General features: G+C 31.5%; 1 protein-coding gene across 1 annotated transcript; it reads left to right on the top strand.

The window, feature by feature from the left end:
* Window positions 1-389: 389 nt before the first annotated feature.
* Window positions 390-22,077, top strand: LOC134717555 (uncharacterized). The gene is made up of 7 exons (XM_063580044.1): window positions 390-460; window positions 1,312-1,498; window positions 2,438-2,511; window positions 4,255-4,326; window positions 6,267-6,419; window positions 16,594-16,643; window positions 21,967-22,077. The coding sequence occupies exons 1-7, from the start codon at window positions 403-405 to the stop codon at window positions 22,075-22,077; spliced, it is 705 nt and encodes a 234-aa protein (XP_063436114.1). The 5' UTR covers window positions 390-402.
* Window positions 22,078-23,640: the final 1,563 nt, after the last annotated feature.

Below are 23,640 nucleotides of genomic sequence, written 5' to 3'. Positions count from 1 at the left end.
CGAAACTTTTAAGAACAAAGCAGTATCGTAGTGTTTATGAAGGCACTTTAAATGATTAAGCAATTTTTAAAGGGTAGAGTTTTGAGTCATGTGTACTATTGTTTTTCTGTTTGTCTTTTTCATTTTTAGCCATGGCGTTGTCAGTTTGTTTTAGATTTACGAGTTTAACTGTCCCTTTGGTATCTTTCGTCCCTCTTTTGAAATGATTTCTTTCATTTTAAATAGCTTTCATAAAAATAGATACCAGTACGTTCGCCTTCAAAATAATTTTCCTTCCAATTTCCGGTTTGCGAAGGATAACTCGAACAAAACATTGAAAAGGGAGATTCAAAACTAGTTCGGATATATAATGATCGTATGTTACAAATGTTTTACATATATTGTAGCTTAACAATACTAGAGATGGACCTGCGAATCCCCCTGCTTTTGTTAACTATCGCTGGAATTGTTTATTCAGCAGGTAAGTGAACATTTTTTTTTAAACCTATTTATCCCTTATCAAAGTTCATCGTCAATGTGTCGAACAGTGCAAATAGAAAGAGGTTTTATTTTGGTTTGATTTAGTTTGTCTTATTTTGTACTATTATTTGTTTGTGTCTATTTGTTTAGTCATGGCGCTGTAAATTCATTCTCGATCTATGAATTTGATGGTTTATGTCGCCCCTCTTTTTTCGTTTAGATTAATAAGTATAAATATAAGAGTATAAAAGGTAAATATTGAAATGAAAGATTAACGTCAAACATGGCTGAATATACTTTTTTCCCGTTGACAACCTGTTTTCAAAAAAACATGGTTGGACACGTCTTCTGTTTATTGCTAACATGGTTGTACACATCTTCGTAACTTACGTCTAACCAAGCTAGGTTAAAGGAATTTTGTTACTTTTGAGATTCGAGCTTCCTTGTTGAGTCTTTTGCTGACGAAACACACGTCTTGCGTATACAATTCTAAGCTTGATATCGATAATTCTCGTATGTTGCGTCTAAATACTTCAGCTAACCGTATATATTTTAACTTTTGTCTGGTCTTTTGTCAATGAAGACGCGTATAATGCAAAGGGAATCGTCTGTCTATTGAAGTATTCATAAATTTTACCTAGGCGAAACTTCTAGACTTTTAACCATACCGATCTATTAATTATACATGTAACAAAGGTTTTTGTTAACGAAATAAACCCATGAGGATCTGTTACTATAATAGGTACGCAACTTTTACAGAATTACATGTACTGGTGAGAGTTTTCATTTTTTCAAAAGTTTCCTGAAAGATATGAAATTTCAGAATTAAGTATTCCCCATGTTGTTTTGCAGGAATACCTTCATGTGTGTATCCGTGTGCTTGGAGAGGTAATGCTATTCCAATTTTGATAGAAAGAGATGGTATCTGGATCAACAATAGACCAAATGGTGGTACTTTTACAAATACATCTTTACCATATGGCCAACAAACAGCACCATCTGCTTGCATCATGCGTCATGGGCCTTTCTTCCTTGGACAGTAGGTCTTTAGTAATTTTGTAAAGTGAATAGGCACTCAATTCAATTTCCTCACATTTCAATTGGTCAATTTTATACTAGATTTCTGTTATTCATTGTTGAATGAAATCTTAACAGCTGTTATACTGATATATAAAACATGCTGCCTTAATCATGTATCAAGGAGCTGCTGGTTTATTTTATGTTACTAGAGAACAGACATGTACTGTTAATTCATATTTTGTGAGTTAATTGATTGATTGATTGATTGATTGTTGGTTGAATAACGTCCAGTCGAAAATATTTCATGCGTGTTTAGGACGATAACAAGTAAACAATAAATAAAATAGGTAATTTCTTGTAATAGAGGACTCCCGGGATGATGGCCGAGGAATTTTTACTGCCACTGGAATATGAGGGTATATCTGATAGGGACAGGATTGTGGCTGCCTTGCAACAGGCCACCTACGGATCCTCAAAGAGTTGTTGCGGCTTAGGGTTCTTAACGTTAACAGAGCATGGCATTATCTTTACACAATTTTACGTCATTATTCTGAACGGACTTGGCTGCAGACTTGATCAGCCAAACGGACGCCCCACTTTGAAAAGCAGTTTACTGTCGATTGGAAGCAGACCAAGTGATCATATTTTTATTACCCAGTCACTCTGGGGGGGGGGGGGGGAGATTTTGTGAATTAAAGATAAGTAACTAAATTCAGTATAATTAACTTTTTTCTGTGTTGTTTCTATTTAATACCTAACGCGTACAAAATCGAATAAGTTTCCCGCTATTTTGTAACTGATTTCGCTCAAACTTAATGCCATATAAGTGGTCAGAAAAACTGTTATCAATTTACAAATGTAGCTTTAAGTAAAAAAAAAAGACGTTAACATGTAATGTCAACTATTATCAGTGTTTCACAGACGCAAGACCTTTGATAAATCTGAACACATTTTTCAGATTATTGGGAGGGTTTGCCTGCTTTAAAGTCATGGAAATATCTGATACGGAATGGTACTACTATGTCGGAGAAGGTATTGCTATATAATTTTATGATGCATTCTTATTAATTACAAATGAATTAGTGAGTAAGATACTGAATAGAAACGGAAATCCCATTATTTGTTCAACTTTCAAAATAAACCAAATAAATATGATACAAGTAATCGTAAATGAAATTCACCTACATTTAAAATTTCATCAAATTTACGATTATACTTCATTTTAAACTGCTTATTGTTATTTAGCTGTAAGGTATGTACTTGCTTTCAAATATTTGGGTTGATTTTCCTCTAGAACGTTGATTAAAGACGTTTTAATGTATGTGTATATTGTTATAATTTCGAATACAATAAACAAACCGATAAACGAATACCTTATTTAACCAAGGCATATATAATCTTAGCCGTATTTGGCACAACGTTTTGAGCTGAGCGTCACTGATGAGTTCTGTTTAAACGAAACACGCATCAAATTACAAGCCTTGTGCCTTTGATAACTAATTATTAAAGATTTGTGAAAATCCCTAAATTACTAAAATGAAATATATGGTATAGTATTTTGTTTTTAAATAAATCAAAATAATTGTTACGTTGAAAACATTTTGAAAAAGTTTTAAAGAACCTAATACCACGTATGGTCAGATTTCTTGGCGTCAACTGATTTGTCTTCTATGTCTAGCTCTTCTTCCCAACAATCAATTGCATTACCTTATACAATATAAACTGGTAGTTACTGCTTGTGATAAATGTATAAGAAAACTTTGAAGAATGTAATGCACAAGGTCTTTATCAAAAACCACGTTGCATCTGATGAGAATTCACTTTTTAACACATATTTACTAAGTAGAAGTCTATATTCCTCTGGCCATGAGAAGAATACCTCTACCTGTGAAAAACCGTATAGTTATTTACGCAATGTCAGGAATAACTAAGTATGACCAATAGTCCTTTCAACAGATGGCAAAATTTATAGCTCAAACCTATCAAACGAATTGAAAACAACTGTCAAATTCCTCATGTATGACGAAAAAGTGTGAATTAAACCTGACAGTTGCATATAGTCCCATAATTGCCCGATGTTTTAGCAAACTATAAAAGACATAATAGGTTAAAATGTCAGAAATTGATGTAAACCAGTTAATATTGCGTTATTATCTAAATAAAATAAAAAAAACCCAAAACATGTTAATAAAGAAAATAAATAACAAATGTAAACACACTAAAGATAACGCTAAAATGAAAGACATCATTACAAAATTTACAGTAGCACAAAGACACAATGGCAGGATAAATTAATACCTACCAAAGCTCAAAACTGAAGATACAGCTTTGGTACGTGATGAATATACATGATGAGTTACATTTTGTCTCCGTTGATATCAAAATAGCTCATGTACATTCCTTTCGGATTCGTTTCTTGTTTTGTTTTCACAGTGATAGTGCAAAGTTCAGGTAAAAGTTTTTGGTCAAGGTAGTTTTTGATGAAGTTAAAGTTACATCAACTTGAAACTTAGTACACATGTTCCCTATGATATGATCTTTCTTATTTTAATTCCAAATTGAAGTTTTGATCCAAATTTCACGGTCCACTGAACATAGGAAATGAAAGTGCGAGTGGGGCATCCGTGTACTATGGACACATTCTTGGTCATTGTAATGTCGAGATGGGATTACGAATTTTCTGTACGACTGTTATGCTTCGCTAAGAATAAAAGATAACAACAATTTTTGCTTTATTTATTTATCCATCTTTGTCATAATATTCAAATATTGCAGTTATCGAGGATCTAAAGGACTTCTGTACTATGTGTGATGGCACCAAAATGATTGGTCCGATATATATGACTGGTAATTTATAAACTTTAGTATCTTAATATTACACCTCCTATCTTATGTGTACCACTTTTAAAGATGATCTACTTTTTTCTTACTAAAGTGCCATGTTTTCAAAGATTTATTGCAAACAAAAGACGTATAGAATTTAGTTACAAAATAAACGATCATTGCTATTGTCTTAATTAGATTATATAAATAAAGGCAACAGTAGTATACCGCTGTCCAAACTCATAAATCCATGGACAAAAAACAAAATCTGGATAACAAACCAAAACCGAGGGAAACGCATTGAATATAAGAGGAGATCAACGACACAACATTAAAATATAACACACACAAAAACGGACCAAGCATCAGACAAAATACCACTAGAATAACACATATAACATCAAAATCAAATACATGAATGTGGGATAGACAAGAACCGTGACACGTCTTATCGCAATGTGAATTTACACTCAAAAATAAGAGAATACAACGTTAAAATGTAACACACAAAAATAAAAAATTACACTTTACAAAAAAGCTAAATGCGTTGATTTTTTGTTTTTTTAAGTTATGTGGTTTATGTAAACATCCTTTAATCAACATCATTTTCTTTTCATTTTATTGTTTCAGCTCGTAGTAAGTATGCTAAAATATTCAAACTAAAAAGTAAAAGAAAATTAAAGCCAGCGTTTCTTGTATTCATAAAGTTAACTTACTGTCTGTCTTGGGCGCCATTGTGTGTAGGCCAGTTAACTGATTAAGACAATGGACATGATTGGCAATAAAGCTAACCGATTATAATGTCGTATTAAAACATGACATAAGTTTATGAGACTGCATACCTGAACATAGTACGAAGACGAAATTTTTTTTTTTTTTTTTTTTTTTTTTTTTTTTTTTTTTAAATTATTCATATATAATTTATTGAAAACTTTCACATATACAGAAAGTACCGGTACCTTATCCCGGCCTCGTTAAACATTAGATTGTATATTAAGATCATTTTTAGTAATTGTTAGTACTAAAAATTTAAAATAAATACAGTATATTATTGTGTATCCATTATTTAAATATAGAAGACGTAATTAGTTCAGGTATTAAACGATCTGTCTGGGTAAACAATTCTTTATTTTTACGAACTTTTTAAGAAGTGAGTTTCTGATTCTTTGGAATAATTTCATCAAAACATTTAAAACGTTTATATTATGTTTGGTTTTACTAACAACCATATATTTTGATAAGATATCAGGCTTTCTGTACGTTAGAAAACCTGACATACCGTTGATTTTTATCTTTTCGGATTGTTTTACACTAGTAATTTTAGGTCACTTAACAGCTTTATGTTCAATGTGAGCCAAGGCTCCGTATTCGAGGCTCTATTTTGACCTGTAGTTGTTAAATGTATATGCATTTTTATATGGATGTAAAGTTGTTTCATTGGCACGCATACCCTATTTCCCTATCTATACATAGTCAAATGTCCATTTGTTATTTGTAAACACTTGATTTACAAATATAAAAAAGAAGATGTGGTACGATGCCAATGAGACAACTCTCTTCAAGAGACTAAAATGACCCGGAATTTAACAAAGTTATGTCATCGTACAGCTTTCAACAATCAAATCTTACAATTTCAATGTCTTACACTGGACATGAAAAAAGTTCAAGCAACACGGAAATTCAATTATGTCTTTTTTTTTTGGTCATAAATACTAAGTATAAAAGAGTTCTTGAATAGGATTTCAACATTATAAAACAAAAATCTAAGAGACCTAAAAAACAAAGGTTCTAAGAATAGATCATTGTCAATCAACATACTGTATACGATTTTTTATTTTATAATTAATATTATTTTTATTATTATTATTATTATTATTATTATTATTATTATTATTATTATTATTATTATTATTATTATTATTATTATTATTATTATTATTATAACTTTTAACGAACCATTCCAGACATACCATCGTCGTCCGATAGAACGAGACAAATTGGCTGTACAACACCTTATCAATGTCCAAGAACAAGCAAACAACAGGTTCGCTGTTCTGACGATGAACCATTTGGCAGTGGGATGAACTGTAAGAGGCAACAGCATTACAGACGATACAGTAGGTCAGTCGGATCGTCAGTTGGGATATAAAAAAGATGAAAAGCAGTAATACTAATCATGATCGAAGCTTTGACAGATCTATGAAATAAAAGCCAATAAAATCATAAATTTTGATTTTGTCTTTCTTTAACCCATATTTAGAATGAATATAGCAAGTTTTGGTGAGGTTCGTGCTGCTCAGTTTATGGTTTCCTATGTTGTGTTACCTGTGCTTGTGTTCGTTTATCAGTTTGTCAGTTTCTCTTCGACTCTTGAATGTTTGAATGTACCTCTGATCTTTTTCGCCTCTCTTTATAAATTGGTGCTTCAGAATTTCAAATGTAGAGATACCTTCATAATTATGCGCAAAGACCATAGAATGTTTATACAGGAATGTTATTAACTATGTAATCAGTTGCCTATTATGATAATAATCAATTGCTTTTTTAACTACATAACATTTGTAGATTGTATTGCATATGTTATTGTTTAAATTGATGTTGTGTTCATGCAATATTTATATATGTTATGTGTAATCATTAAATACAACATATATTTAAATACTAAAATTAAACACACAAGTGCGGGCTCTTCCATTTTAAAGAAAAAAAAACATCTTATAATAAGCCCAAATATTAATATTATAAGGATATCAGTACTTTTGCATGAAATAATGATGCTAGTACATGATGCAAGAATATATTTGTAAGACTCAAATCTATGGTTGGTTCCATATCTATGGCAGATTCCTAATCTATGGCAAATTTGACGTAATGCCATTCCAAATCTATGGAAGATTTTTTACAATCCTAATCTATGGCAAGTTTTGTAGTTTCCTAATCTTTGGCGGATTTGTATTGTGTCCAAGTCTATGGAAAATGAATTGCAAATGGAAAATAATGCAGTACACATACGACCATTAACTTGCATTATTTAAACAAGTGAACATGCACGACAACGGAAGCATGTCTATAAACATTTTTTAAATATACAGTAAATATAATGGCCAAAAAAATTATGGCGGCCAAAAAAACGTAAATGATGAATTCATAACATAAATACAGATTTCAAGATTGAAATGATGTGCCTCGTAAAAATAAACGATTTTCTAATCTGTGCATTTATTAAACCAACTAGTAATTAACGTTAAGTCCCTTAACAAACAAGAAGGTGGATTTTTAATAAATAAAAAAAGGGGGATAAATAAAAGTGAACAGTTTGAATGTTAAAAACATATGTTATTCATCGTTATGGCATCTTTTTTATTTTATGACGATCTAAATAAAATTGGTATCCGTTAATTTCTTGTTTCACTTTTTTGCCAACTGTAGACAGTAAAATGTTTACTATAATAACTCCTTTTCTGAAATATACGTTACTGACAAAAGCGGTGTCCTTGTTCATCGCTGACTTCGACCGGTACAGCACATTGTGTCCTTTTTCCGGATAATGGCTCACATTTTTATGTAAACCATCGTCAAATTGTTGTCATCTAGAATGGTGTTCAAATCTATGGACTCCGCCATCGTTTGCGGCGTCGACGATGAAATGTGGCGTTATTGAATTGTGACGTTATATGTTAGATCTGCCATAGATTTGGAGAAAACAAAAATCTGCCATAGATTTGGCGTTTGTAACGTCACATTTGCCAAAGATTAGGAATCTGCCATAGATTTGGAACCCGCCATAGATTTGAGTCCTACATATTTACGTAACAAAAGTATTATACTTTCCAATTATTAAGAGTTTATATATTTTTAACTTTGTAAAACCGCTATATGTTGGATACAAAAAAAAGGTTTTACCGGACCTACTCCTTTAAACAAAATTCATATTGTCGATCAACCTCTGCGATTAAAGACATTATGTAATGTACTTGTACATTGATTTTTAACATGTAGAAAGACTTAATATTTATTTGATTCTTTGTAAATAATTTCAGTTTTAAATTTTGTATACAGCTGTCATTATTTAAATCGATCAACCATCTTGCATTCTGGTATATATGTACTTCCAAATAACGCTATAGAATTTCAACGCTCGAATATTGTGATCGTTTCCAAAAAACAGGAAAATAAAATTATTCTTGTTTATAATTATTTTTCAGTGCCAAATATTTCATGCAGTATCTTAACGACATCATGTTAACAATAAATACGTACTGTAGATAGGTTTTAATATCATACTAGAAATTTCGGATTGGGCCTAAATTGTTACGGTTATTCGGGTTAACCACTAGTTTGGATTTTAATTCTAAAAAATAAGAGTAAAGACCGAATTGTTTATGACTTCAGTCAGAAACTACTTCATTCTCCGTTAAGTGATAGAGGCAATGTTAAATAAAAAATGTAGAATTTGAAAAAAATGTCTGCTTACATTAATATCCATCATAGCCAAACGGACGCCCCCCCCCCCCCCCCCCCCCCCCCCCCCCCAATTTCCCCCAGGTTATACTGCCACGTTAAAAAAAGACCTAAAGTAATCTATTTCTATTTTTAAATGAAATAATAAAATGATTATAGCATGTATATGTTCATGAAAAGAGATTATCAAAATAACCTACGTATTAGCAAAATTGACACGAATGATTGTTTTACTAAAAAAACAACAATTATTCATTAATTGATATAACATGATTACCACACGAAACTTAGATGCAGATTATAAGTTGGAGATACACGTATAAGGTCTAGACAGGTTATTTTCTACATAATATGATGTATACACACATAATAAACAAGACAAGAGTAACGGTGTTCTAACAAACTAGAATATCCCGGAAATTTCAAAGGTACCAGGATTAGAATTTAATTTTATTCTATTCTATCCTTTTCCATTCTATTCTATTCTATACTCTTCTTTTCTATTCGATTCGATTCTATAGCATTGTATTTTTTTTTATTTCATTCTATTCTATTCTATTCTATTCTATTCTATTCCATCCTATTCTATTCTATTCTATCCTATTCTATTCTATTCTTTTCTTTTCTATTCTATTCTATTCTATTCTATTCTATTCTATTCTAATCTATTCTATTCTAAAAATCTATTCTATTCTATTCCATTCTATTCTATTCTATTCTATTCTATTCTATTCTATTCTATTCTATTCTATTCTATTCTATTCTATTCTATTCTATTCTGTTCTATTCTATTCTATTCTATTCTTTTCTTTTCTTTTCTGTACTTTATTTCTGATACTATTTAATTTTTCAAATTTTAAGCAAAGCCTTTAGGCTTTTTTGGGGCGGAAAAAAACACCGACCTTCGATAGCATAACTGACAATCCTAGTCAATTTAGATTGGAGTCGAGTGCATTTGCACGAGCGTGGTTGGAACCTACAATATCAGTGTTGACTGGCTAGTTATAACAAGAGTAACCACTAAGACCACACGGCCACCGTTGCCCCTGTATTGTTATTATAATAATAACCTGTTTTATTACTCTTTGCATGTATGTTTATCCTATCCTAATGATGGACAAAGCACATATATTTTTTTAATATAAAAGGGAGAAAGTCACGCCTTCATTACAAAAACTTCAAATCAAAAACATTTAGATACATAAATTTCCATAATTAAACATGGAAACATATTTGGTTGCGTATTTAATACTTGATTGATTGTTATGTCGGATTTAACGTCACTTTCAACATTTTCATACTATTACTTTTATTTAATATTTGAACATATAAAAAAGAAGATATGGTATGATTGCCAATGAAACAACTATCCACGAAAGACCAACATGACACAAACATTAACAACTAAAGGTCACCGTACGGCCTTCAACAATAAGCAAAGCCCATACCGCATGTTTATTCTGTTATAAAAGCTTCTAAATAAAACTGTGGAAAGTTAATGTGAACACGTTATGACTTCAAAGAACAAAGGAAAAAAGATGATAGTGATATTATATATTGTTTAGATGTCCGGCCGCCTATTCACCCATTCAAATTTAAACGTATGTCTGATCATGTAAAACAGTGCTGATGATGTCATTATATTATTACGAACAATAACTTTTGAAATCATGAAAATTTTGATGAAAGAAAAACATATTTTGACCATTTTGATGTATTACTGAAAATTGTCTTATTGGCAATCATACCACATCTTTTTTTTTTATATAAATTTGGCTGAATTGGTGATCCGACACCTATAAAGGATTGACACTTACATATATTTAGATAAAATTCAAAATGTCGAAAAACCTCTTTGATTACGGACATTACGTACATATATCGGCATGTTAAAATTCACAGGTACATGTATTGGCTTGTTAAAAATCACAGGTACATGTAACATGTGTAACGGCATGTTAAATATATCATGTTCATATATGATGATTTTGAACATATTGACAGGCATAATGTTTTTTTTTGTTACAAATGGTGTAATTATTTTCAATTTTCAGTATTTGGTAAACAGCTGTCATTACATAATATGTTAATCAGCATGCATTCATGAATATATTTACTTCTTCATACTAACATAATATGTGAATGCTCTGACAGTTTGAGGTTGTTTGGGAGCCGGTAATGAAATTGTATATTCTTTTAACATTATTTGGTTTTCAAATTATAAACATATACATGGTAAAGTGGACATATCGTTCAAATGCATCGGTCATATTGAATTTGAAAGTGCAAAGGGGATGCCGTTTTTATTAAATGATGTGTCAAAGAGTTTACAGTTTAAATACCTACAGAACAAACATTATTTTTTAATTTATCCTGCACAAAGAAGATCACACTAAGACGCTTGCTGAACTTTGAAAGTGTAGGGATACATGCGATCAGCTCTATCTGGTAATTGACGCACATAATAGACGATGTTATTCGGAGAAGGACATAACTCTAAAGTGGTATAATGCGTCGGGTTGTTGCTAAATACTTCGGCTAAAACTAAACGTATTCTATAAAATAAAGTATACAACAGCATGTACTATTGTAGTATTCATAATAATTAGTATTTATATTTTGTGTTGATGTTATTGAATGTTTTTTTTACATTAATATTTTAAATTAAAATCAGATATGACATCGATAGAATATATGTAATAACTTTTATGATTTTTTTTATTTGCTTGAATTCATACGTATCAGAAAAACTAAACTTAAAAGAACAAAGCAGTATCGAAGTGTTTATCAACACAGTTTAAACAATTAAGCGATTTATCAAAAGTTTGTAAAAGCGTATTTGTATTTATATAGCTTTTATAAAAATAGATACAAATATTATCTTCTTAAAACGTATTAACCATATCCGGGGCGCTAAAGAGTAGCTCGAACGAAACATTTAATTACAGATAATAAAGATTTCGGATATATAATGGTCGAATGATACACATATTTCACATTTATTACAGCACAACAAATCTAAAGATGAATCTTCGAATCCCCCTGCTTTTGTTAATTATCGCTGGAATCGTTTATTCGGGACGTGAGTAAACAAATTTTTTAAAAACTATTTATCCCTTATACAACTATTTCGAATAGTGCAGACAGGCAGAGATTTTGTGTAGGTTTTATTTAGAACGTCTAATTTTGTTCTACTATTTGTCTGTGTCCATTTTTTTATGTCCGATCTATGAGGTTGAGTGTCCCTCTTTTCTCCTTTTGATGAATAAGTATAAATATAAGTGTATAAAAGGTAACGAATAACATGGAAGATGAACATCAGACATGATTGGAAATAACTACTGTGTCTTCTGTCCGCTATAAACATAGTTGAACACATATTTTGCCCGTTGTCAACAAAATTTAACACATCTACTGTCCGCTGTCGACATGGTTGGACATATATACTGTCCGTTTTAAGCTTGGTATCGATCATACTTCAACTGATCATATATATTTTAACAATTGTCTTGTATGATAACTTGTGTCAACGAAGACGTTTATACTGCTGTAGAATCGTCTGTCTATTAAAGTATGCGTAAATTTTACCATGGCAAAGAATATTGACGATCAACTTATTTTCAACCAAACAGATCAATTTTTTATTCATGTTTCAAAAGTTTTTTATTAACGCCTTAACCCAATAGATTGGCGACGATACATAGATATAGGAAGATGTGGTGTGAGTGCCAATGAGACAACTCTCAATTCAAATAACAATTTATGAAAGTAAACCATTAAAGGTCAATGTACGGCCTTCAACACGGAGCCATGACTCACACCGAACAACAAGCTATTAAGGGCCCCAAATTTACTAGTGTAAAACCATTCAAACGGGAAAACCAACGGTCTCATCTATACACATGGAAACAAAATTGCAACACCTTGATTTTTTAAAACTTGAAAAATCAGCCTCTTTTTGTGAATGAAATATAATAAAATATGTGTATAATATTATTAAAAACTAGTTTATGATAACATTGGCATTGAAACGAACAAAAAAAATTGAAAAAAAATGATTTAATACCAAAATGAAGTTTTTTTTGTACAACAAATTGCATTTTATAACTTTTACTGTAGTCGAAATTTACAATGTCAGACATTTCAAAATTAATCCTTAGATGACTGTTCATATCATGGTTGATCGTTTTACGCCAAAGAATTAGTACTTTGTGCGGAGCCTCCATTCAAACGGATAACCGCATCTAAACGTCTTCTGATTCCTGTCATAAATCGACTAATTTGTTGCTAAGGTAGCAGCAACCATTTCTGATGAAGGGCATTGTTTATTTAATGATGTGTTTGAACTGTGGTGTCCTTTCGCGCACTTTCCGCCAAATAGTGTCCCAAATATGCTCGATATGGTTGAAATCAGGGCTACGATCGTGCCAAGGAAGATGAACCGAATTCCATTTAAACATTGGATCTTCCTCCATGATGTTAATTTCCAACTTTGGCGAGCTCTGCACTACATTGGATACGGAAAACTGTGTGTCTGTTCGTTTGCAAAGGTCTCCGAAATGGTCTTATCGCACGATAACCAGTGGCGATGAGTCGATCTCGACCAGTTCTTGTTAAAAGGCTGCTGTATGGCCTCCACTCTCTTTTTAGGACTGTCTTGTATGCAATAGGTTTCCTTCTGACCAACCTTCATTATGCTTGATTTTCCTTAGCTAATGGTATAGGGGGTCTTCATTATCTCGGAATGTCTTTAACAGCGTTTATTGCCTGATTTATTCTCAAAACGACTTATAATGAAATAGTGATGACCAACAATACGTGCAGTTTTTACAGCGACATCCCTGCTCCCCTCGTGCTGATAATCTGCCATCCATCTTGCTGCAGGTAAGAGTTGTCAAAGACCCATTATAAGGTGTCAATCACATAATTTAAAAAAATTGTTTATTTAAAGGGTTGAAAACAATGAGGATAAAAACAACTGTTTTGCTGTTTACGGGTACAGTAGCTGCATGTGCAGATAAAAAAATATCGAGTCGATATTTATTGATTAAACTCAGGTGATACGTAAATAATGTTTAACTAGTCTTATTTTACCAAATTATATCCCAAAAAAAATGAAGAGTGTTTTTTTAATTTCAATTTCAATTTGGCGTTGCAATACTTTTGTCCATGTGCATATATAAACAAAACGAGAAACGAGAAACACGTATATATTACATAAACAAACGACAATGTATAGTTTTATTGTTTTGTTACTATGATAGGTACACAACTTTTACATACTTGCATGTACTGATGATAGTTTTTATCTGTGATATTTTCAAAGTTTCCTGACAGATATGAACTATCACCATTAATTAGTCCCTGTGTTTCCGTGTGCTTGGAGAGGTGATGCTATTCCACTGTTGATAGAAGGAGATGGTATCTGGGTCATACACAGACCAACCGGTGGTTCTTTTACAAATACATCGTTACCAAGAGGCCAACAAACAGTACCATCTGAATGCATCCTGCGTCATGGGCCCTTCTTCATTGCGTAAGTTATAAAAATATATACAGAAAGAAATTATACTAAACTTATCTTCAATTCACAAAATCCCCCACCATTGACTGCGGAATAAAAATATGAACACTTGGTCTGCTTCCGACTGGCAGATTTATCAAAGGTCTTGCCTTTTAGAGACACTGATAAAAGTTTACAATACATTGAAACGTCTTTTTTTACTTAAAGCTACATTTGTATAATGGTAACAGATGTACTGATCACTAATATCACATTATGTTTGAGCAAACTCAGTTACAGAATGGACGGTAACTGTGTCGATTTTGTTTGCGTTAGTTATCTATAGAATAACCAAGCATTGTCTCGAAACGTCAATGTTATTTGTACAATGCTAAGAAACATGTAGAAGCAAGGCTGTTCCGGGTACTAATAACATTGATATTTCGAAACAATGTTCGGTTATACTTTATATACTGCAATACTTATAACTGTTTTAAATGAAATAATTAAGGTAAACACCATCATTTCTTAATTTTGAGCGGACGACGCAAGATTTCCGCAAGCCGGTATGTTTTATTGACGTCATACATAAAATTCTACGGAAACACATTGCCAACGTCATAAACAATGCGATTAACGGTCTGTAACTGTATATCACAAATAAATGTACGGTCAATGCAATTTGACTGCACAAATAGCACCGCTGCAGTATATAAAAATATATACAGAAAAAGGTTAATTATACTGAATTTAGTAACTTATCTTCAATTCACCAAATTCCCCCATGGATGACTTGGGAATAAAAGTATGAACATTTTTTCAGAGAATTTGGAGTGTTTGCTTGATTTAAAGTCATTGAAATATCTGATACAGAATGGTACTACTATGCTGGAGAAGGTATTACTTTATAATTTTATACTCAATTCTTATAAATTGTAAAAGGAACGACTTCAATAATTTTGTTGTCTATGAGGAAATAACATACAACATGTGATGCACACCGATTAACGCGCGTACCGGGTTATTTAACAGTGTGCACCTCATTTTGTATGTTATTTCGTATAGGTCGACAAAATATTACAGTTATTTCTTATAATTTAATTCAAAATTCCATTTTAAACCGGCTTAAATCATGAAAATCGTTCATGACGTCATGTTCACATGACAAAGTTGTGTCTATGATATGATTAACTAAACAACGTCCGCCAATCAGAAGACGCGTTACATTTAAAATAAGATTATTTACAAATGAATTAGTGAATAAGATACTTAATAGGAACGGAAATTCCATTATTTGTGCAACTTTCAATATAAACCTCATACGTGTCTGTAACGTACGAAGTCAAATAACTTACGATACATTTTTATACTTAGTAATTGTGAATAAAATTCACCTTCATTATAATTTATCACTAAATTTACGATTATACTCCATCTCATATTTTGCTTATTGTTATTTGCAATTGGTCCCAATGTATTCATACACAGATGTACCATCTTTAAAATATTTTGGTTGATGTTCCTCTCTAATTTGCTTACAGACGTTTTTTTTACTTATAAAGACTTTTTAACAATTATTTACTTAGTAGAGGTCTAAAGTCCTCAAGCAATAATAAGTATTATATTTATATTTGTGAAAACCGTATATGCAATGTCAGGAATAACTAAAAAGTATGACCAACAGCCCTTTGGTGTTATTACTTAAATCCCAAATGAAAAAAACAATCATGTCAAAAAAGAAGATATATAAAACATGTAAACATTCAAAGATTAAGTAAATATGAAAGACAATATTAAAATATTTACCGTAACACAAGGAGACAATGATAGGATAAATGGAAACCAACCCAAGCTCGAAACAGAAGATAAAGCTTTGGTACGTGATGATTTTATTAACTCGCATCCTCAGTTATATTTTGTCCCGTTGATTTGAAAACAGCTCAATGTACATTCCTTTCGTATCCGTTCCTTGTTCTGTTTGCACATAATTATCGTTCCCTTCTCTTATATATTCAGGATGCGTCATAAATGACAAACTTCATGATTTTTTATCATCATGTTGTTTCTTGTGTATTACTAATTGTCTGTTTTTCATTTTAAGCCATGGCGTTGTCAGTTTATTATCGATTTATGAGTTTGATTACTAGTATTCCTCTCGTATCTCTTGCTCCCCTTTTGACATATTTTAAATTGTATTTTTTATTCTTATTTCAATATGGGATTACGAATTTTCGTACGACCGTGATGTTTCGCCCTGTATAACAAGAAAACAACAGTCATTACTCAATCTATTTATTCTTTTTTGTAATAATATTCCAATATTACAGCCAACGAGGAATTAAAGGACTTCTGTACTATGTGTGATGGCAGTAAAATGGTTGGTCCGATATATATGACAGGTAATATACAAACTTTAGTATTTTAATACGATGCTTCTCCTATCTCACTTGCATTGGGTTTTTTCTTAAGAAACTTAACTTTTTTTCATACTCAAGTGCCATGTTTTCAATAAAATTAGATAACACTTTACAAAAAAAGCTAAGTGCGATGATCTTTTGTTTGTAAAAGAGGGACGAAAGATATCAGAGGGTCAGTCAAACTCATAGAAAGAAATTAAACATGGTTATCAAATACTTCTCATTTGTTTTTCAGCTGGTAGTAAGTATGCTTAATAACATTAACGGTACCAATTTTTCTGCACCAGATGCGCATTTTGAAAATACATGTCTCTTCAGTGATGCTCGTGTCAAAAATTTGTAAAATCCAAAGCTTAAATATTCAAAGTAAAAAGTAAAAAAAAATTAAAGTCAGCGTTTCTTGTATTCATAAAAGGTTAACTCACTGTCCGTCCTGTGCGCCATTGATGTGTAGGCAAATCAACTGATGCTTACCCTTATGGAACTGATTGGCAAGAAACTCAGCTAATTTTACTGTCTTATAAAAATATGTTATAAGTTATTTAGACTGCATCCCTGAACATATGGCGCCCAGGACAGCCAATGAGTTGACCGTTACGATACAATCTAAACCTACATCATTGATATTTGAACTGTTAATTAAAGGGTATGTCAAGCTACCTGTCTACGTGTTCAATCACATTCAGATATTTTGTTCAATATATGTCACTAACCAAGATAAAAGTACTTGGTAGACAATTTTACTTAGCATACGGTTGAATGTTTTCCAAAAAACATAAAAACGTTAATATCATTTAGTCTTCTCGTGCATGTTTGGAGAAATACCTATATGGTCCGACCCGTTGATTTCCAAACTATTATGGTCCAAATAGTCATATGCTGTCGTTTGTTTATGTAATATATACGTGTTTCTCGTTTCTCGTTTTGTTTATATAGATTAGACCGTTGGTTTTCCCGTTTGAATGGTTTTACACTAGTAATTTTGGGGCCCTTTATAGCTTGGATGGAGAGTTGTCTCATTGGCACTCACACCACATCTTCCTATATCTATATATGGTCCGGAACATAGAAACACCTCTTTGAATTGTTTTTAACTAGCCTTTAAGGGGCCCTATATAGCTTTATGTTTGATGTAAGCCAAGGAACCGAGTTGGAGGCCGTATTCCAACCTATAATTGTTCAAATTTTTTTTGCATTTTGACTTTTAAGATGTATATAGGTTCAATGTCTTATGTAATTTTCCAGGTCATAATTCCTTAGTATGGAAGAGTTCATGAACAATTATTTCAACACCATCAAACAAGTAATAAAGAGACTTAAAGAACGAAGGTGCTATGAATCCAACAGCAACAATCAACAAACTGTGAACGATTTCTCATATTGTTATTTTCATCAATATAATAATAATCATCATTATCCCCATAACAGTCATATAACAAATATATTTTATTAGTATTATTATCATTATTATTCCTCAGACTGTTTATATTATTCTTATCATAGTCATAATTATTATTATTATTATTATTATTATTATTATTATTAATAATAATACTCGTATTTAACGACCCATTCCAGATATACCATCAAATATATATTTTATTAGTATTATTAACATTATTATTCCTCAGACTGTTTATATTATTCTTATCATAGTCATAATTATTATTATTATTATTATTATTAATAATAATACTCGTATTTAACGACCCATTCAAGATATACCATCGTCATCCGATAGAACTAGACCAATCGGCTGTACACAACCTTATCAATGTCCAAGAACAAACAAATAACAGGAATGCTGTTCTGACGATGAACCATTCGACAGTGGAATGTACTGCAACAGGCAACATCATTTCAGGCGATACAGTAGGTCAGTCGGTTCGACAGTTGGAATATGATAAGATGAAAAGCTGTTATACTAAACATGAGTTAAGCTTTAGCAGATCCATGAATTAAAACCAATATATTCTTTAATGTTGATGTTGTCTTTTCTTGACCCTGAACACGAAGATAAAAAGTTACCACCAACGAGTTTTGTGTGCTAATGTTCGTCTGGTTTTTTTTTTCTTTTTTTCTTATTAAGCCATGGCAGTTTCAGCTTCTTTTTAGACTTATGATTTTGACTGTCCCTCTGGTCTATTTCGCCAGTTTAGCTCAAAAATCAGATATGGTCTACTATATTCCTAATGGGAAAGTGCCTGTACCAGGTCGGGAATATATCAGTTGTTATCAATTTATTTGATGTTTTCTAGTTATTGATTTTGTAAAATGATTAAGGTTTTTCCTTTTTGGTTTCATCGAAGTTCAGTGTTTATGTGATTTTTCTTTTTATGCGTTTGTATCACAATATTGAATGTTCATTCATAAAAGCCACAATGGAAAATGACGTTTTTAAAGGAATTTTATTGCCTCAAAGATTAGTTACCTGTTATTATATAAATCAATCGCTCTTTTATCGCCATAGTATTTTAAGATTGTATTGCATGTATAAATTATTATAACGATGTTGTGTATATGGTGTTTGTCTTCCTGGTGCCATAATTATGTGTATATTTTATACTTTTTATACTTTTTTTAAAGAAAGTATGCTAAGTCTAATTTTTGTTTTGACGGTCCCAATTATTTTTATTATTATGTATAACAAAATATCTGAGAGATACTTTTATGAGATTACACTTCAACGAAACAGATAACAAAACAATATGAAGGTTGATATACAGTTCCAACAAAAGCATGAGGTATACTATACAATCAGTAAAGCTGAACATTGTATCGGATAAGTAAGACAAATTTCAGTGGAAACAAATGTATTCATAGTGCAAGGATGCCTCCCTCGAATTATTTTTAATTTGTTTACTTGAAATTTGGATCAAAACTCAGCAGTACCATTTAGCAATACAGTAGAAAGATCATATCATAGGTAGCATGTGTACTTAGTGTCAAAATGATACGCCTCGGTGTTGACATGAATATTAATGATGTGGTCATTTTTATAAATTTCCTGTTTACTAAACTTTGAATTTTTGAAAAATCTAAGGCTTTTCTTATCCCAGGCATAGATTACCTTAGCCGTATTTGGCACAACTTTTTGAAATTTTGGATCCTCAATTCTCTTCAACTTTGTACTTGTTTTGCTCTATAAATATTTTGATATGAGCGTCACTGATGAGTCTTATGTAGACGAAACGCGCGTCTGGCGTACTAAATTATAATCCTGGTACCTTTGATAACTATTGACCTTCATCAAAACTACCTTGACCAAAAACCTTAACCTCGAGCTCAAATGGACACTATCCTTTTTTAATTTTCTAGTGTGGCACAAATTTTAAAAATAACATACAAAGGAAAAATTAGGAACATATGTCTGAGTTTAAAGTTAATTAGACTTTAACATGTTCAAGTTTATGAAAACTACCTTGACAAAAAATTTCAACCAAAAACTTTAACCTGACAGACTGACACTCACACGGACGAGTAAACGAACGATAGGACGGCCGAACAACCGAACGAACGAACAAACAAACAAATGAACGACCGACCGGTCGAGTGGCAGTTGAACAAGAAGAATCACGGACAGTTGAGCAAACAAATGAAAGGACGGTCTGACGAATACGATTACAGACCTAAAAACATAATGCCCCTAAAATGGGCATATTTAAACAAAATTTCCAAAATGATTCATGTCGTTAACATTTGATGTTTGTTCTTGAATCTTTAGCAGAAACAGTGTATGTCTCATGTCAAAGTATATCAATGACAAGAGAGATAGACTAGCACCCTAAAATCTTATAATGATGGTTAACTTACTGATGACATTTTTGATATCTATCCTCGTAACGATACGATGAAATGCAAACAACCTGTCCAGAATCTTGTAACTACAAGGTACTTTGTGTAGTTTAAATCATAAACAACAACATCAAATAATAGTAACAATCAAGACGCTGGCAACTTCTGCCATTAAAACTGTTCAGGGTGGGATGATCATATTGACCATTGTTCATATTGTATGGTCAGCGCCCCTTTTCACAAAAAGTCTAAAATGATGTTGATATGTGGTATTCCTGTATAATGTCTCCAGTTACATTTTGTAAGAGAGATTCATTTGTAATTTCAGAATTATAATGGTTTTCTTGATAGCTGTTTGCAAGTAGACAACATCTACTGACCAAACCCAATCCCTTTAATCAGTTTAATGTTACGAAAACTAGATTTGATATACTTGTTATAATACCAGATCAAATGATTCAGTAGTCATAAAAACATGAGTCACAATATCAGCAACAGCAAAAAGAAAAAAGGTCAAGAAGAAACTCACAGAAAAAAATCAGTAACGTAAATGAAATAACTAAGTATAAAAGTATTGACATAGCATATTTTCAAATTTAACATTATTTTTGTTGTAAGAACATCATTCAGCAATATTCTATATTTTCCATAAAGGAGGAACTACAATATTCAGTTAGGGCATACAGAGTACAGTATTTTCGAAACAAATTAAAATTAAAATATATACATACAGTTGTTGGTTTTCCCGTGTACATGGCTTAACGCTAGTCCTTTTTGTGACCCTTTATAGCTTCCTGATCGATGTGAGCCAAGGCTCCGTGTTGAAGACAGTACTTTGACCCAAGATGGTTTTCTTTTACAAACTGTGACTTGGATGTAGATTTTTCTCATTGGCAATCATACCATACCTTCTTATATCTAAATAATAAGATAACTTCATTAAACGTATCAGCATTATAAAAATACGTTTACTCTATTATGTCTTTGTATATATGAAATAATGTAAATCAGGTGTCATTTGTATTAGTGATTGCGTCTTTGCAACAGAAGACTTGTTTCAGTAATGTTTTATGTGACAGATTATCGTCCTTATGCAAACTTTAATACACATTATTGCTATTAAGAAACCTGTCCTGAGAATCTGTCCCGTTTGAACTTATGATGTCATACAACAATTACTTCTCCATTTTGCTGTCAGAAATTTTCTATTATGATGTCAATCTTTAACGGGTATTTTTGCGATACTTTTTTCATTTATTGTTTTATCAGGTCTTTTTAAAGTTATATATCGGCGTAAATGTAATATGTGTGTTACTTTTAATGTTTGGTGATTTTTTTTCTCACTCCCGTCATTGGTTTTCGTGTTTGTTTGTTATTTGAATATTTGATTCATATTTGTCTTTATTCGTTAAAAGGGGGTTATTTTCTCAATAGCCAGAAGGAGGCGGTTTTTATATTTCATTCAACATGTTTAACTTGTATCTATAGACAATTCAAAGAGGATATGAAGGAAGTATTGACTTCTATAGTGACTGGAATGAATACAAAACTGGATTTGAAGACATAACAGGAGAACATTGGCTTGTTATGCAATCTTAAAGGTTGAATATCTCAAAAAAGAGTTCCATATACTTTATTTATCAGCTTGTTTATTCGGTGTTGACATGAATATCAATAATATAGTCATTTTTATAAATTTTCTGTATCAAAATTTAGAAATTGTTGAAAAACTAAGGATTTTCTTATCCCAAAAATAGATTAACTTAGCCGTTTGCTCTTTAACTTTTTACTTGTTTGGCTTCGTATTTTATTTTTATCTGAGCGTCACTGATGAGTCTTGTGTAGACGATATGATGGAAGTAATGACTACTATAGGGATTGGAATTGATACAAAACTGGATTTGACGACATAGCAGGAGATTATTGGCTTGGTATGGTATCTAAAGGAGGGACGACAGATACCATAGGGACAAGCAAACTCATAAATCGAAAGTAAACTGACAACGCCATGGTTGAAAGTGAAAAAGACAAACAGACAAATAAAAGTACAGAAAACACGACATAAAAAACAGCATTTGTTTAAACATCATCAGCAGGAAATAAAATGAACATTATCATACAATTGCCTAAAAATAGATAACTGCTAACGGATTTAATATTTTGCATGCGTAAGGAGTAACGTTGCATTGGTTATGTCAAGCATACTGGTAATCATCTCAGTTTTAAACTAGTTAGAACATGTAGAATGTAAATGAGTGACGTTACATCTTGTTAGGACATCGCATATTTGATGTGCCCCTTTTTTTTACTTTTGTTTACCTACCAAGACTGGTTTTATTTTGTCTACACACATCATTGTCAATATAAGTCTTATTCACATTTTTTTAACATACAATTGTTTTTTAATAACGATTAAAGACAAGAAAAAATCCGATGCTTTATATAAGAATGAGTTGACCTTTACCAGTAATGTTCTTTGAGAATTAAATGTCTCCAAAATGAGTTCCGTAGACTTTATTTTTCAGCATGTTTTATTCGTAATCTATTTTCCGTCTGATTTCTGATTTGTTTTTAAATTTGTCTTGAATACATTTTTAAGCTTGTTTTGTTGAACCATTTTACCTTTATAGTCGTCAAAAGGAGTATTACAGACTGCACATAGCAGAAATCATAAAAGTTTTACTCTCTTATAGTGAAGTTTTAGATACTTCAAAATGGACAAATTTGGCGAAAGATTTATATTCGTTAGTTTTGAGATTCAGATAAACATTTTTTTTTTAATTTTATTGGCAAACAATTTTATTTTCAAGAAATATCGTGATTATACATTTTTGAAAAGAATAATTTTCGTCTAAATTAATTTAATGTTTAGGGTGCTACATGTAGTTGAATGCTTAATGCCCACAAAGTATATGTGATTGAACATGAATATGTATACACTGAAAAAAAGTTATAAGCTTAGACTTTCCGTTTTGAATGTTTCTCGGAGTTGTGATTTTAATTCTTGATTTCGACAGAGTTGGTTACACATATGTTCCGTTAATCATTATCTCTTTCAAAAGGAAATGAAAATTTCAAAAAATATAATTATACGTATTGAAACCATCTTTTTGTAACTTCATATGGTTGTAGAAGCGTTGACCGTGTGCACATTTTAGAATG

Source organism: Mytilus trossulus, chromosome 5, assembly GCF_036588685.1.
Source record: "Mytilus trossulus isolate FHL-02 chromosome 5, PNRI_Mtr1.1.1.hap1, whole genome shotgun sequence".
NCBI lineage: Eukaryota > Metazoa > Mollusca > Bivalvia > Mytilida > Mytilidae > Mytilus > Mytilus trossulus.
This window is presented reverse-complemented; position numbering and strand designations above follow the sequence as displayed.

Coding starts and splice junctions, on each gene's coding strand:
- LOC134717555 (XM_063580044.1), top strand. CDS start 403: ATGGACCTGCGAATCCCCCTGCTTTTGTTAACTATCGCTGGAATTGTT. Junction 2,512..4,254: donor GTACTACTATGTCGGAGAAG/GTATTGCTATAT, acceptor CAAATATTGCAG/TTATCGAGGATCTAAAGGAC. Junction 16,644..21,966: donor TGTGTGATGGCAGTAAAATG/GTTGGTCCGATA, acceptor TTGTATCTATAG/ACAATTCAAAGAGGATATGA.